This window comes from Aythya fuligula, chromosome 3, assembly GCF_009819795.1.
Source record: "Aythya fuligula isolate bAytFul2 chromosome 3, bAytFul2.pri, whole genome shotgun sequence".
Taxonomy (NCBI): domain Eukaryota; kingdom Metazoa; phylum Chordata; class Aves; order Anseriformes; family Anatidae; genus Aythya; species Aythya fuligula.
In genome coordinates this window covers 11,063,192-11,078,385 of record NC_045561.1, presented here as the reverse complement: position 1 = coordinate 11,078,385, position 15,194 = coordinate 11,063,192, and the positions used below count along the sequence as shown (strand labels likewise).

Sequence of the window (15,194 nt, the reverse complement as noted above, 5' to 3'; positions counted from 1 at the left end):
ATAAAATGTCATGGAGTTATTCCAATTTTCTCTGTTGTCTGTAAAACCTATTTGAGTCTCAAACTAATTTCTCTGCTTTCTGATTGTTAAGGTAAAATGAGCAGCTAGGCTTGGCTTAGAATAAGTTCTCAAAATAAACCCTCAAGACTATTTTATTAGGAATCATTTTGGTTCTGGTCTTTTCTGTTCCCGTTTCTGCCCAGGCTACAGCTTTCCTTGTTAGGCAGAGCCGGAAGGGAGATGATGATGTTAAGAGTTAATAGAAGTGATTTGTTAATCAAGCAGCCTGAAAACTGGGCTTCTGTTACACATATGCTCCCTGAAGGGTGTCAGTAGCAAGGTTTATTAAGTAGGTTAAATAGAAAGTCTTCTGCTAGCCTCCACAGACCGCCCAGGGCCTTCGCCTAGGTGTAATTCAAGAGATAACGTCTCAGCTGTCCCAAAACAAAGCTGCTGTCCAAGCTGAAATACAGGAAGGGAAGAAATTGAAGTATGTGCTGGAGATGAGCTTCCAGAAACCTGGGTGAGATACAGACATGGGACAGTAACTGGGTCAGACAGGGGTGGTAGCTTTAGAAACGCAGTCGTGTGTCAATGGATTTCATGGTTTGGGATGTGTCTTGCTGTTACAATGACAAAAAGCCAAGGTAGATGAAAGAAGACTCTGGGAAAGAATAAAGAGCAGCCATCAAGCACTGTTCTTGCTCAACACCCAAAGTCTTGCTGTGGTGTCTTACCACTTTGGGGACTGCTGCTATGCAGAAGACAGCAGAGCTTGGGACTCCAGTCATGTACACTTGAGTTCATGCATGCCATGTGTACGTGAGCAGTGCTATCGGCTTTGTGAGAATTATGCTTTATGCGAGAAGATGAGGTTTTGGGGGTTTCATTGCAAGATCAATGACTAAATAATGATGCTCAGCTTGCAAATAATAGAGGGCCTTTTAGGTTGGAGGAGACCTCTGGAGGTCATCTGGATCAATCCTCTTCTCAAAGAAGATTCAGCTGCTAAGTTAGATCCAGCTTCGATGTTGCTTCAGCTCCAGGTCTGTGACCCGGTGGAGACTTGTGAAGGATGACAACAGAAATGAACCACTGGCTTTGGTGAACACTGGAAGGCTCCGCATGAGAGCAGCAATACAATTCCTCTCCCTAATCTTGGAGCAACACTCCAGTCTGAATCTTGTCACACTCCCAGAAGGGACATTTGTTTTAGGACATCATGGGACACCAGTGTGCAGGGGAATTAAGCAAAGTCTACAAAGCTATAGACTAACTTTGCTCCCCAGACCACAAATCCAGTCTTTCTAAACAGTGTCTCATGGATATCAAATGATGCTGAGGAGGTAAATCAACAAGAATGCCTATAGTGAAACATCCAGAGCAGGGCTGAAGTGACTTGGCCAAGACAGGAGGCTGTGTGGTGTGTGGGATTAGGGAACAGAGAAGAACAGTAGTAAATCTATTACAAAAATGGAATTTGTTTTATTTTATTTTATTTTTCTTGAGGGGAAAGAATTGAGAAATAAATAGGAAATGATTCGGGATGTACATTTATCTCACTGGTGAGCAGAATACATAAACATTGAAGACTAGCGTTAAACAGCATGAGAAATGGAGAAAGTCAATAACGATACAAAAAAAATGACCAAGCTAACGAAGAATGAAGGGCCTTTACAGGAGGGGGAATGTGTCCCGGTTATTGATTTAGAAACTGCAGGTAGTGGTTGGAGGCTGAGAAGAAGTGGACAGTGGAAATGTCAGATATGAATTTGTGATGTGAGAAATCAGTTAGAATAATAATGTCGGTGTGCACTTCCTAAGACACTCAGCTGCAAGGCACTCCACAGCTGTGGTTTCACAAACTTCACTGTATTTTAGTAAGGCATTATTGATGCCATTTTTCAGGTGAATTCACTGAGGCAACAGAAAGCAAATGTGATTTAAGTTTGGGTTCCTATGCTGAATCAATTTAAAGAAAATTTTGTAAAGTGCTGCTTAACCATCCATCCATTATAAACCATGTTGTCTCCTGGTGGCTCAGATCAGGCAGCCAAATCTCTAGCAATGCTGGAGTATCTTGGCCAGAGAGATGAACCATTGCAATGACTGCAGAACTGAGAAGGTCCCTCTTTTTGTAGGCTCCTATCACTCGGGACCTTCCACTCTATACAAATTTCTGCACATGAAGAAGCTGGATGCAGAGTGGGCAGCACACATAGAAAATAAATTCCCTTCTGCGTGGAACTGGAGGCAGAACACAAGCCACAGTCATGTGCCTGTAACCATTTGTGGTTTTATAAGCACAGCGAAGAGGTTTGTTGGGGCCACCTGTGCCATAGCAGGTGACCTTCCCAGCTAGTCCGTGTTGTCACAGGGAGTGCCTTTAAAACTCAAATTAGCATTAGCAGGCCTCACAGGGCTGCAGCCAGCCTGGGGAGCTGCGAGAAGTCTTATTCCACAGCTCCGCAGGAGGCAAGCAAAACCTCAGGGCTCTCCTGGGGGAGGTGTGAGCAGGCGGAGGAGCTGGCCGCGTGGGTGGGAAGCTTTCTTTGTACTCACCAGCTTGGCAGGAGGCAAACAAGAGCCTTGGGAAATCCAAGCAGTTTGTGCAGCTCTGGTGATTGCAAAGGGCTGCTCGTGAGGCTCAGCAGCTTTTGGTGACCCACCTGGGATGGCACGGGTCAAGTTGGGAAGCTGGGGAGTAGGAGTGAAGTTGAACTCCAGCATCTCTCTCCCAAGAAGCCCAGGGAAGGCAGACGTGGCACTGCCAGGGACGTGTGAGTCACAGCAAACTCCAAGAGGGAAAAGGCAAGCTGATGGAGGACAGAGTGTTTATACCTTTGGATCAGAGGCGTCTTGGGATTAGCTGCTGCTCGAGGACTCTGGTAAAGGAACTCCTTTCACCAGGGCACTTATGAAGTCCTCTGTAGTAAATACCATCGTCAGCACAACCTTGCTGTCTTTATTTGCCCATATCACTACAGTGCTGTCTCCATCCTCAAAGTTAAGATGGAATAGCTGTGAACTGTATTTTTAAAACCAGGTTCCATAACCAAATTTATTAGGTCTCTCTGAAAGCCTTAGATGGCACTCTGTATCCTAAAAACGGTAGACTACTTATTATGTATTTCACCAGTGGTGTGCAGAAGGTATAATGGATATTATCTAATACTGAAAAACCTCAGTCTCTTCATGTGAAAGAAGAAAGAAAACTAGACAATACACTGATTTCCAGAAGGAGAAAGACACGTGATTCTTGCCCACACAAAAATGCATTCAGCACAATTGCACACAAATACTTAAGATGATTTGCCAAGGTGGATGTTCAATGTTTTACTCACACTAGATTTATTAAGTGTTCCTACATATAATAAGGACAGAAAATGAAAACAAATGCATCTATATAATCACTGGGAGTATGGTTTCTTTTCTATCAATAATAATCAAGAAAAATAAGAGAAAAAATGCATTTCAAACCTTTACAGAATAGCTGTTTCATTGTAATTTCCCACCTGTTGCAAGGTGCTGTTCATCAGCAACAAAAGCATCTATGTGCTTCTAGCAAAAACAGAGGCCAGGCCCACTGTTTCTCTCCTAGTAGGTAAGTCCCAGGTTTCATTCAACTTTGGAAGAAGCGCACTCTCGAATCATCATCCCAGGGATTTTGATCACAGACTAGCAATGAGATCACAGACCCATGTAAAGATAATTTTTGATTTTTAAAAGAGCTGCTCACTACCTGTGCCTGCCGAGCACAGCAGTTCCATTGCTCCATCCCATTCTCTCTTCTGCATATTCATCAAAGTAGGCGGCATCTGCCCAAACGTTTTAATTCAAAAATGGTTGCGCTAGTGCATGTGAAATACCTGCAAACTATCCATGTCTCTGGAGATTGCTTTGTGTCCATCCCACATCCTTCTGGCTTCCAGGTTTGTCTTGGTTCCTGCCTAGCTCTTAATGTTTTATCGCGCTTACGATCAGACGCAGATGGGGTTGTCAGGAAAGTTCAAAACATCAAAACACACATTCAAAAAGCATTTTAGTTAATTGCTCCCGCCCTTACATGTTCTGTTATGGAAATACAGGACTTTCCAGGCCCTGTGAGACACCAGTGATGGAAGCAGAAGAGAGCTCACCTGCGGGAGCAGCTCCGTACTGGCGTGCTGGTGGACGGGCCAGGAGCGGGCACGTCACGCTCTCCTCCGTGCGCTGGAGGCCGGTCAACACAAGCTTCGCGTGGTGTGTCTTCTTCTTCTGACTGCCCCAGAAGTCCTGTTAAGACGGAGCAAGTTGTGGTATCAGGCTTACTTAATGAGAAAGTACCAAGCAAGCTGCAAGCTGTTTGCCTGAGGTGTCAAAAAGGACAAGAGCGGCTTCTTGTAATGGATCAAATCCAGTGGAAAACTCCACGCTTACACAGCTCTCACCCCTGACTCTTCTCCTTTGAAAAGGAGGCCAAGTAGTCAACTACCAGCAATAATAACATGCACAAGAGCTTTCAGAAGGGCATGAGTGTGTGTTGGCTTTAGCTAGCAAGGAGGAAATGCCTCCTAAATTGTCAACTACAGAAGGCCTAGCTGGCCGCCACAGGCTGCTGCATGGGAGTATTTCGCTGTTGCCATACAGATCCAAATCTTATCAATTGGACCAATCCCCCTTGCATGTGCAACTCCTTCCTTCAAAAATAAAAACCTGCCTTATCTTTCTGTCAAAATATTTTGGTTAACGATCACGACCCAAAGCCTTCAGACATGTGAAGGGAGGGCCTCCCGTTCCCAAGTCCCCGTCTGAGCCCTGTGGGGAAGGAAATTGTTTGAAAATGTACAAACTGCTTGGAAACAGACAGGAGGAGCTGCATATTCAAGATGTAATGCTTAAAATAAATTAATAAATAAAATAACCAAACCCCAGTGTAGCAGAGTTCAGATTACGGAAAAATCCTGTTACACATAAAGACTTTAAAAGATTTTTTTTCTTGAAACCATCAGACCCTTTTGCGTTTCTTTTTTTCTCTTTGAATCCTGTTTTTCTCCCCTTGTTCTCTGCCTTCCTGGATCCCCTATAAGCTAATCTGCACGATACCCATGGCAACACCATGGGCAGTGCAGAGAAGATTATGCTCTTGTGAGCGTTGCTATACCACTAGCTTACATTTTGGCCAAAGACCCAGGATGCTCACCAGCTTAGGAGGGCATATCTACTTGTAAGTGTTTCTAAAGCTCTCGGTCCTAAAGAGCTAACACTGTCAGATTTCTGCAGACTATTTCTAGTCTTCGTGCTACCTGGATATTATTTGCATCTGCGGTGTGAGAGTGGGTAAAGTGTGGCAAATGGCTGGGCTTTCTCCAGTAACCAATATTTTCTGTGCTTCTGTTTCCCAAAGGTGGAATAACGCAGGGAATTGCTGAAAACAGCCAACTCAGTCAGGGGGCAACACACCTCTAAGCAGGCACATAACGCTGCAATGAATAAATAATAGACTTGCCTTGAATAATAAACTGGCCTTGGTGAAAGGAGGGGAGAAAAAATGTGTATGAGCAATGAGCTACATCTAAGAAACTCTGGGACAAGTAAAGTACATTCCTCTGAAGGTCTCTTCTTGAAGCCTATTGCAGTGAGCAGCCAAGAGAAGAAGGGGTTTGATATTAGTAACCTTAAGGTATTCTGTCTGGGTGTAGGGCTGCAGACTTGTAGTGTGACAGTAGGTAAAATCAGACGCCACCAGCAATTCAAAGCCATAAAAACATCTGATATGAGCATTTTGCCACAAAGAAATGGACACTTTTGTTGACAAAAAAATGGACACTTTTGCTGTGGGACAGCGACCTGCATTCCCAGTAAGAATTGTTATGGCAGGAAAAACAAATGTGTAAGGAGCACTGTTGAAAAAATACAGTCCTTCCTATACCAGGGACAACATATCCCACATTTAACTAAAAAAAAAGGAAGAATTTTGTCAACAGCATGGCAGAGGTGGTGGTCCTTACATCAGATAAGTGCGAGGTGAAGACCTGACTTGGTGCTGGCTTTGGGGGACTCACAAATGTCACCTCAGGTTATCTGGGATCTTCCTTTGGCATATTGCACAATAAACACTTTCTATTTTTAATTCTAACCTAGTACTTGCTTTTCGTGATATGATCTGGGGATTTGAATCTGAATTTGAATTTTAAAAACTTGAGAATCGGTATCTTGGCTAGCATTGTTTTTTCATCATTAAAGTCATTTATCAGATGCAATAATATGAAGCATATCACACTAAAATCTTTATCTACAAAATCACATTTGTCACCATCGGTATTATACCAGCACAACCACACAATGCACATTCTGCATTTCCAAAATTTGCTGATGTACGGTTCCATCTAGCACCTGACAGAAAGAGCCCAGCACATTTCTTTAGAGGCCCACCGAAAGTTTTCCTACACTGTAACGAGCAGGACACTCTGTGAACATGATACGCAGGTGATGTGATCTCACGCCTTCCCTGCTCATGTATGTGCTGTTATTTAACTGTGTCTATTCTCTATTGGATCTGTGTCTGCAAATCACAAGCTTTTTGCATTCTCCAGTCTCCTCCACTGGGCTTTCAGGGATAAAAAAAAAATAAAAATAAATTAAAAACGTGCAATCCCATGGCAAAATGAAAATCGTCTTTGAATATTGCTTGCAAAACTGACAGCTCTACTTAACAGAAGCCATTAAATTATTTACAAAGCAGCAGCTGCTCTTGTAAAAATACAACCTCTTTTGGCATGAAAAATAAACTAGTTGATAAGCGAGAGATAAGCCATTTGACTTCTTCTTTGTGTGCTCGGCATGGTATGCAGAGCCAATTCTGCACAATCTGATGTTTACAGAGCAATCGTAATGTACGACCTCCTTAGGCAACGGGGACACAAGGAGCCTTTAAAACGCTGAAGCAAGCATTTGATCAGAACTCTTCATGCTGATCTTTGAAAAATTCAATAAGTTCAAAAAATGTAACTCCTGCTAAAGATAAAATATCAGGTTTTTGCTTCAGGAGTTGCAAATATATCCCAATGAACTCCCAGTGAACCACGCCGACTTCAGACATACTTCTAAGAAAAAGAAGTAAATAGTAGGTTTTCTGGAAAGAAACAAATCAAGGATCTGAAGTAATACAAATGGATAAGCAAGGTGAGTGCTGTAAAACACTCCAGTTTAGGAATAACCTGAACAATCACACTTTTTATTTTTTTTTATTTAGGTGTTAAATCAAAATTCACTTTTTAACATGAATAGTTATTTCCATGCAAATAAATTATTATCTCCTTGTATTATGGATGCAATTCTCTATCTATTTTTTTTTCATTGTTTTGGCATGTTGAAATCCAGTTCTCACATTTTTGTGAGTTAGATTTTTTTTTTTTTGAAAGGAAAATAATTGCAACAGAAGGCATCAGGTTAAGCATGATGTCACTCATTAACAGGTTGCTCCATCTTAACTCTATCCCTGGCTTTCTAAAAAACATGTATTTCTGAAGCCATTGGGTAACATTCTTCAGGTACTGAAAGTAATGGGAACTTCCATTGTTCACTTGAGTGGGGGCAGCTTTTTTCTCTCTTTTTTTTTTTTTTTTTCTGGCTACAATTGTTTTCCTAAAATGCCTTTCTAAATAAACAGAATCTATTGAAATTGTTTAGTTTCAACAAATTCCTGCAGAGAAACCACTTAAGAACAACCAGCTTTGTTTGTGGGAAAAATATAAACGTCTCTGCTTGTTTTGGTCTAGTCTTCTATGGCTTCTCACTTTTAGATTATTTTTTAAATTATTTAGTTAATTTCCAGAGCTGACATATCTTCATTTGACAAAAATTCCCTGTTGAAATACTGTTTTCCCAGTACTTTTAGAACTCACTGAGAACAGCTGCTGCTGCTGAGAGAGCAGGAAAAGGTATATTAAATCAGAATATCTCCCATTTGTGTTGTAATTTAACAATTTGATACTTGAGAAGATAAGGCACTTCAATCACTACTAAGTAGAAGCAGCCCTTAATGCTAGCATAACATGTCATTATTTCACTAGTTGGATATTAAGCACATTAGCAGCAGCAAAACTGTTTCAGTGGGTGTGCCAGGAAACGTAATAATTTAAATAAAAGTTATGTGATAAAAGTAAAGAAGCAGTTAACATTTATAAACATTTTTTTTTCGGTGGGCTAGGCAGTTGTATAGTAGTTAGCAGTCTCGTGCAGCTTGCAGTGAGACCTGGCGTTAAAACTTTCTTCAAATGGAAATGCCAAGTCTTCACTAGCTCCGACAGAGATTTCAATCTTTACTACTCATTTGCTCTGCTAGAATCATACATGAGATTAAGTTAACCACTATATAGGCTGAACAGCTCATTTTATGTCTCCCTGGAGCCTAGGTAGTCAGGTTCCTTAGGAACTACGCTAGCAGTGCCAATGTTATTTAATTTAGAAAAAACAAACAAAAAAAAAAGGTGTGTCTTACAGGATGATCCAGATGTGGTAGCACCAAGCTGTGATGGGTCGCCAGCTGAAGGAGCCTGAACAACCGAGGATTTGCTCTGATTCCAGGCCCTTTCACTTCAAAGGCTTGATTGGTGTCCCAACAATCGAGAGCTCGCACCTCTAGATTTTATCGGGTTGCCCAAACCTTGTGAAGTTTGCCTCGTAATCTTGGCAGCAGGCAAGCAGCTCTCCTCTCGGCTGCTGATGCATGTGAACACGCCGGAGTGCCAAGGCTCAGCCCCAGCAACCCAAGGCTGCTATTGTTGGGTAATTACAGCAGGCATAGGAGGGAGGACATTCCTGGTGACTAGGCATTTTCTTTGTTTGGTAAGAGGTGCTTTAGACCTTTTCTTTCTTTTTTCTTTTTTTCTTTTTTTTTTTTTTTTTTTTTTTTTCCCATTGTAAGTGACTCTCTGGAAACACTAGTTCTGGAGGAAAGCTGGGCAAAAGCTGCTGGTGAGCACAGATATCCCCATTGCTCTGGGTGCAGGCTGCAGCAGTGGAAATGTGGGTGCGTGCTCCAAGGCACCTCGGCGAAAGCTTTCAGGGAAGCCCCGATTTCTCACAAACGATGCTCTGGAGACTCCACGGAGGCACAAACGCCTCCGGCACTGCAAGCCCCAACCCACAGCGGGCAAAGCAGGCGCTGCCGAGCTTGCGTGTTCCTTCGGCTGCTCCTCGTGACGCCCATCCGTGAGGCACACCCTCTGCCTGGCACCTCCAGCCCAAGGACCGAGCTTCTCCCCTCCCAGCTTTTGCCCTCCAGGAGCAGGAAGGGGCTGTGCCGGCCAGACGGGAGGGAGGTCGGCTCAGGGGAGAAGAAAACCATCTCAGGGGGGGGTTAATTGAGACAGAGAGGCATCTGCAAGCACGAGACGCGGGATGGAAGTCTGCAAGCAAATGCTGCCAGCTGGAAGTTGGCCAAACTGATAAAGTGGAAAAGAAATTGAGGGTTAAATGTTTCGGATGCTGAAGGCTTGGAGTTCAAAGAGAAGCTCAAGGAACCTCCCAGCCACTAAGTCCATACAAAGAGGCTCCAGGCAGACACAAGCCTTCTGCTGGACAGCTTTAGCCCACACAGTTTCCAAAAGGCCTGGATGAATGGTTAAGGGATATCTTTTAGCATCTGGGAGTGCTTGTGCAAGGAAGATGATGCCCAAGGGTGAGCTGCTGCTGAGGGCAGAAGGAGCTGCTTCGTACAGGGAGATGGATAATAACTGCATCTGCACACACAGGGCTGGAGGAAGGATGTGAACACATTGCTTGGTAGGAAGAGGCAGAAAGGAGCTGCTCCTCCAGGACAGGAGGTGAGGGAAACCAGGGTGAGGGAAACCGGAGCATCAGCTCCTATACCTGATGTTAACCCAGCTTTCTCCTGGTATATAAGGACTGAGGGATCGCAACCAGCTCCATCCCCTAGGTGCTCTTCAGCAAGACCACCTTAGTCTTCATACAGCCCTTTCTTCAATCGGCTGAGGTCAGAGTCCTTTACAAGAGAGATCTGCATCATCTACAGAGGGCACGAGAGCACTGCAAGGACAGCAAGGCAAGGCCACACCACACGGTGGCTCTTGGTGCAGGAGTACATTTACAGGTGGAAAAGCCTTAGCTGCGTTATCAGGACTTTTCGAGCAGGTGCATAGCTATGCCACAGCACTGGAGCAAGGCTAGAGTTCAAGAGTTAGCTAATTGTATCTCTCTCAAAAAGGAATTGCCTCAGACCAGTTAATTTGTCAAGATAACGAATTGCAGCAATTCTCCTCCGCTGGAGCTGGGCCACTAACACTGATCTGAACTGTATTTAAACTCTTGATGACAGAGACTGAAAGAGATATTGCAATACTGGAGGTACAGGTTCCTAAAGCAAAACTGCATGTACAGCTGGTGTTGAGAGGCAGCAAGGGCATGCGAGTACACATCCTGCGTATCCCTTAGAGATATGAAGAAATTCCCCAGGGCATTGACTCTGGTGCCTGGGCAGGCAGAGTTCATCTTGAATTTTTGGGAACGACTGAGGTCCAGAGAGGATAATATAGCACCCATCAAGTCATTTCTGCAATATGAGATGAGCAGATTTTTTTAACTCCCCCCCCAAAAGAAACAAATCCTCAAAGTACTGATTTTTAGTGCCATAGTTTTCTGGTAGCAGCAACAAGACCCTCTGTGGGCCTGGTGCTGTGATTCCCATGGCACTGCATTCTGGCAAGCCCCAGGTCACTCCTGCATTTTCATCTCCTATTTCTTTTCTTTTCTTTTCTTTTCTTTTCTTTTCTTTTCTTTTCTTTTCTTTTCTTTTCTTTTCTTTTCTTTTCTTTTCTTTTCTTTTCTTTTCTTTTCTTTTCTTTTCTTTTCTTTTCTTTTCTTTTCTTTTCTTTTCTTTTCTTTTTTCTCTTTCCTTTCCTTTCCTTTCCTTTCCTTTCCTTTCCTTTCCTTTCCTTTCCTTTCCTTTCCTTTCCTTTCCTTTCCTTTCCTTTCCTTTCCTTTCCTTTCCTTTCCTTTCCTTTCCTTTCCTTTCCTTTCCTTTCCTTTCCTTTCCTTTCCTTTCCTTTCCTTTCCTTTCCTTTCCTTTCCTTTTCCTTCCTATGCAGCAGTAGAGATGAACAAGTTTGGATAACAGGAAGACCTTCAGTAAAAAGGCACGCTTAGCCCAATGCCTGTCCTTCCCTTCTGCTAAGAGTGAAGTAGATGACACCAGATGACATCAAATGACATACGTTGTTATGCCAGACCTTCTCCTCTCGCTGCCAGGTGTTTCCTCCCCAACAAGAGAAACACAGGAACAGAATAAATCCTGTACGTTGACTCAGGGGAACCAGAAAGATTTGGGAGTAAGCAACACCATCATCTCTGAGAGGATGTTCCAGGTATGTTTAAGCTGGGGTGCAGGAACAACTTTCCTGGGACACCTCTGGGGTGCTTCTGCAGAGAAACCAGGACAAAGCCCCTGCAGCTATTGGCATCTCCTGTGCATGTGGGACACACTGAAGTCTCTACCATTTGAGCTTTCTGGCGCTAATAAAAAGCAAGAACATTTTCAGGAATTATTTCATGCTGTCAGGTAAACCAGAAATAATGTCAGGTAAAGACAGAGAGCTCTGTCACCTTTGGCAAAGACAACCTGCCTCTCACCTGGCATCGCCACTCCCTCTTTGGAAAAAGGACAAGCTGAAACCAAAATTGGTTGCTGACGAATCTGTGACTGTGCCACTGCCTTAAAAAGCAGCAGCGTGAGGCATGAGCCAGGCTTCAGAATATGCTGGCTGAACGATCCATTGTGGAAAGAAATTATTTTCTTTCTCGTGTTATTCAGAATAATCATTCCCTACCTGTAGGTCCACTTAATTTAGAAGAGCAAAGTGGCTTTTATTTTGGAATAAGTGCATCCACAGGCGAAGTTCTTTCAAAACAGCTAATCTGGTCATTGCCATATGTAAACAAGGCCTTATAAAATGATGGGGATGGTGAAGAACTCGTGAGGCCCTGGACTTCTTGCTCAATTTGCAAGCACTTACATAGACCTATCTTCCTCAGGGCTAATACAGTGATCAACAGAGCTTACAGGAAGCCAGCTCCAATTCAAACAACACTGGCAAATTGTTGAAGAAGAAATGGGCTTTTCAAAGCTGTCTCCTGCTTGAGTTGGTCCTCACCTTTAATACCATGGTCAAGTGGTAGTTTAGGACTCAGCTGATCTCCGAAGTGCTGACTGCCCATAAGGTTTGATCTAAGGCTGGAGATGAAGAGCGTGCAACCTCTTCTAGGACAAGCGAGTGACTCCTCAAGGGTGACTTCACGTTGCTTGCACCTCGTTTCTTGGCTTTGGCTGTGGTGTCAACAACGTCTTGCAGATTGCAAAGAGGGGCTTAAATATTAATGTAGAAAACGATCAAGGGACGAGATCTTTGCAGCATGGTTTGCTGCCTTGTGCAACACACGCCGGTCTGTTTTGCTTCCCAAGACTTTTCTGCGGCTGGCGTGCTCGTGGGAAGCAAGGGGCCCTCTCAGGCTGGAAATCTGGGCTGAGGCTGCTCTGACTGCATACGTGGTGGCTCAGCGCGTCTGTCCACACAGCGTGGCGGCAGCGAGAGCTATGTGGGAGATGCAAAGTGACCTAGATCGGCACCCCTAATTCCTGCAGCTGTGCTAGTTGCTCCGTCCTGTGCAAGTGTGATGTGAACCAAATACCAGTCACGTTAGGGACTGACCTTGTTTTCTTGGAGAATCCTGCGTAAAAATGGATATAACAACACTCTTGACACTTACCTCACAGGATGTTGTGAAGCTTAATTAAATGTGCGCAAAAGCATTTTGAGATCCTTAGATGAAAGGTGTTTTTATAAATGCAAATTATAATAATTACTGCTAGTAACCACCACCAACTACTGAAACAATTAATTCAGGTTGCCACAGGCCATCACAACAATGTGTGCAAAGAGGCATCAGCCATTTAATGACATATACGTTGCGTGAGAACTAAAAGCCTTAAAAATGCCGTAAACAAAGAGGAAAAAGCTAGATACTCGGGGCTTGCCCCTGTGGTGCAGCCCCGGGAGGTTTCCTCTGCCACTTCCATCACCCCTGTGTCTGCACTGTGACTCCTAAGAGCCCACCATAATGATTGCATCAGTGGGGATAAACTCAAGACCTGACTATTTTTATAATTAATATTGTAAGGAAAGTGAAAATGAGAACAAATATCTTGGCTGACAAAAATCAGGATAATTCTGTCTTTTTTTTCGGTGAATTCTCCCACTCCCCCCCAGCCCTGCCTGCTTATAGCATCACAGAATAGACTTTGGCTAGGGGGTATTATCCAGCTGACTTTCCGAGGGCGAAAACAAAAGCTAAGCAATCAAGATGTGTCTGGCCAAATAGTTGAAGGCCCAGTGCACACATTTAGCTGACAACTGACTGAAATCTGAACCATTTTGCTCAGCCTTTCTTGTTGCTTCAAAACTGATTTGGGTTTAAATAGCTAAAACCTACAGGTGTTTAAATTCTCTCCCTTGTCAGCAGAACAGCCTCATCAGACATGGTCTGAGGATGTGGTCAGACTGGAAGAGATATCCAAAGACCCCACAGTCGAGTCCCAAAGAGCAGGCTAGCCCACCTGTGCCCCTCAGGCTTATTTCACTGCTCTCCTTTAAAGACTAAAATTCAGAAGAGTGGTAGTTACTAAGCATCCAACTTACCAAAGCAATTAGGCTAAATGCACTGCAGCTAGAAATTTAAGCAATGCACCGAATTTAATTTGAGAATTCATGGTCATAAGACTGAAACCTTTAACATTTAACCTAGCAGCAAATTAAATCAGCTTTCTGATCAAGTGAAAAATTCTATGCCATTGAAGTTTGGAAGTGCAAAGCCCACACTTATTAAAAGGAGTTTTTCTTTTAATGAAGAAAAAAGTTGGGACCAGTTAGTTGCCTAACAAAAGTAACAGGAAAAAAAATGGGAATACCATCTATAAACAAAACAATAATTAATCAGTAGTGCTTTCTGGCTTCTGGCAGACAAATGTACTCATAGTCAGTGGGTCTCATGGAAAAAAAAAAAGTCATTTATGCTGGAAGGCTGTATAGACTAAGCTTACTCCAATATCAACATGCATAATGCCATGTACCATGTACCAAAATTAAAAGTGCTTACATGTTTTTTCAGCCCATTCAAAAATAATGACTTTCTATAAAACTTCTTGTGCCTTAAGAATAAGGATATCAGGCTTTGAATTTCTTGGATAAGTTTCCATAAAACAAAGGCCAAGTTTTTATGGGTCTGTGTGTTTGGGCATAGAAAATTAGCAGCACTGGTGCAACGTATACAAAACTTGCTATGCATTTGGTACTAACGTGTTATTTTAAACCTACCTGGTACAAAAATGAATTGTGATGTGCACATATGCAAGTTGTGTGTTTGCACACACATGCATATATATATATATATACACACGTGCACAATATACACGCTGACATCCTGTTGCTCAGCTCTTAATGACACTTATACGGTGCTCTGTTCTGTGTCTCCTGGCTAAATCCTACAATATGAGATAAAACTTGGATGCATTTTCTAAAAGCACCTTAAGGCACTGGGACATAAAAGAAGTTGGGGTATTAGAGCACGCCTTGTTTTAACCATCTCTGGAGCACCCTGATTGACACTTGACAATTTACAAGAAAGGTGTGGCTAATCAAGCCACTGAAGCAGATATAAGGGCAGGTCCTCCCTGATAGGCATTTATGGGCTGTCACTCACCCGCAGAGGGCTTCGCTGCACGGGCTTGCTGATAACCACCAGCACATTCCCTGGTTTGGGTGCCCAAAGGCCTTAAAAGCCAAGGTGACCGTATCGGCATCTGAAATCCCACACTAACGAGTGGACGTTTTCCTTTCCGAGCCTCGCTGTTAGAAAAGGGAACCATTTAGAAGGAAAACACAAAGCTTTGGAAATAGGGCACGCTGTGCTTTGTACAGCCTTTGGATGGGGAAATACATCCTTGGAGAGAGAGCAGGTTTTCATTCCCAGCCTCTTCCTTCCACTCCCTGGGAAGATCTTCCCCTGCCTGGTGTCCCTCAATTACAGGCTGGCATAAATACCAGGGTGGTTTGTGTTTTGTTTAAAATAAACCAAAAACTCACGGCGGTAGTTTACACGACGCACTGCCTTCTGCAAACACGGCTGCTCTCTCCCTGCCT

At 43.4% G+C, this 15,194-nt stretch overlaps 1 protein-coding gene across 1 annotated transcript in view; it reads right to left on the bottom strand.

Annotated features, from left to right (window-relative positions):
* Positions 1 to 3,618: 3,618 nt before the first annotated feature.
* The window catches only part of WDPCP (WD repeat containing planar cell polarity effector), a 116,768-nt gene continuing 105,192 nt past the window's right edge, over positions 3,619 to 15,194 (bottom strand). The window contains exons 15-16 of the mRNA XM_032183700.1: positions 4,160 to 4,275; positions 3,619 to 3,678 (exon numbers count right to left, since the gene is read on the bottom strand). Of these exons, the coding sequence (XP_032039591.1) occupies positions 3,619 to 3,678; positions 4,160 to 4,275 (176 nt within the window). The remainder of the gene's footprint in view (positions 3,679 to 4,159; positions 4,276 to 15,194) is intronic.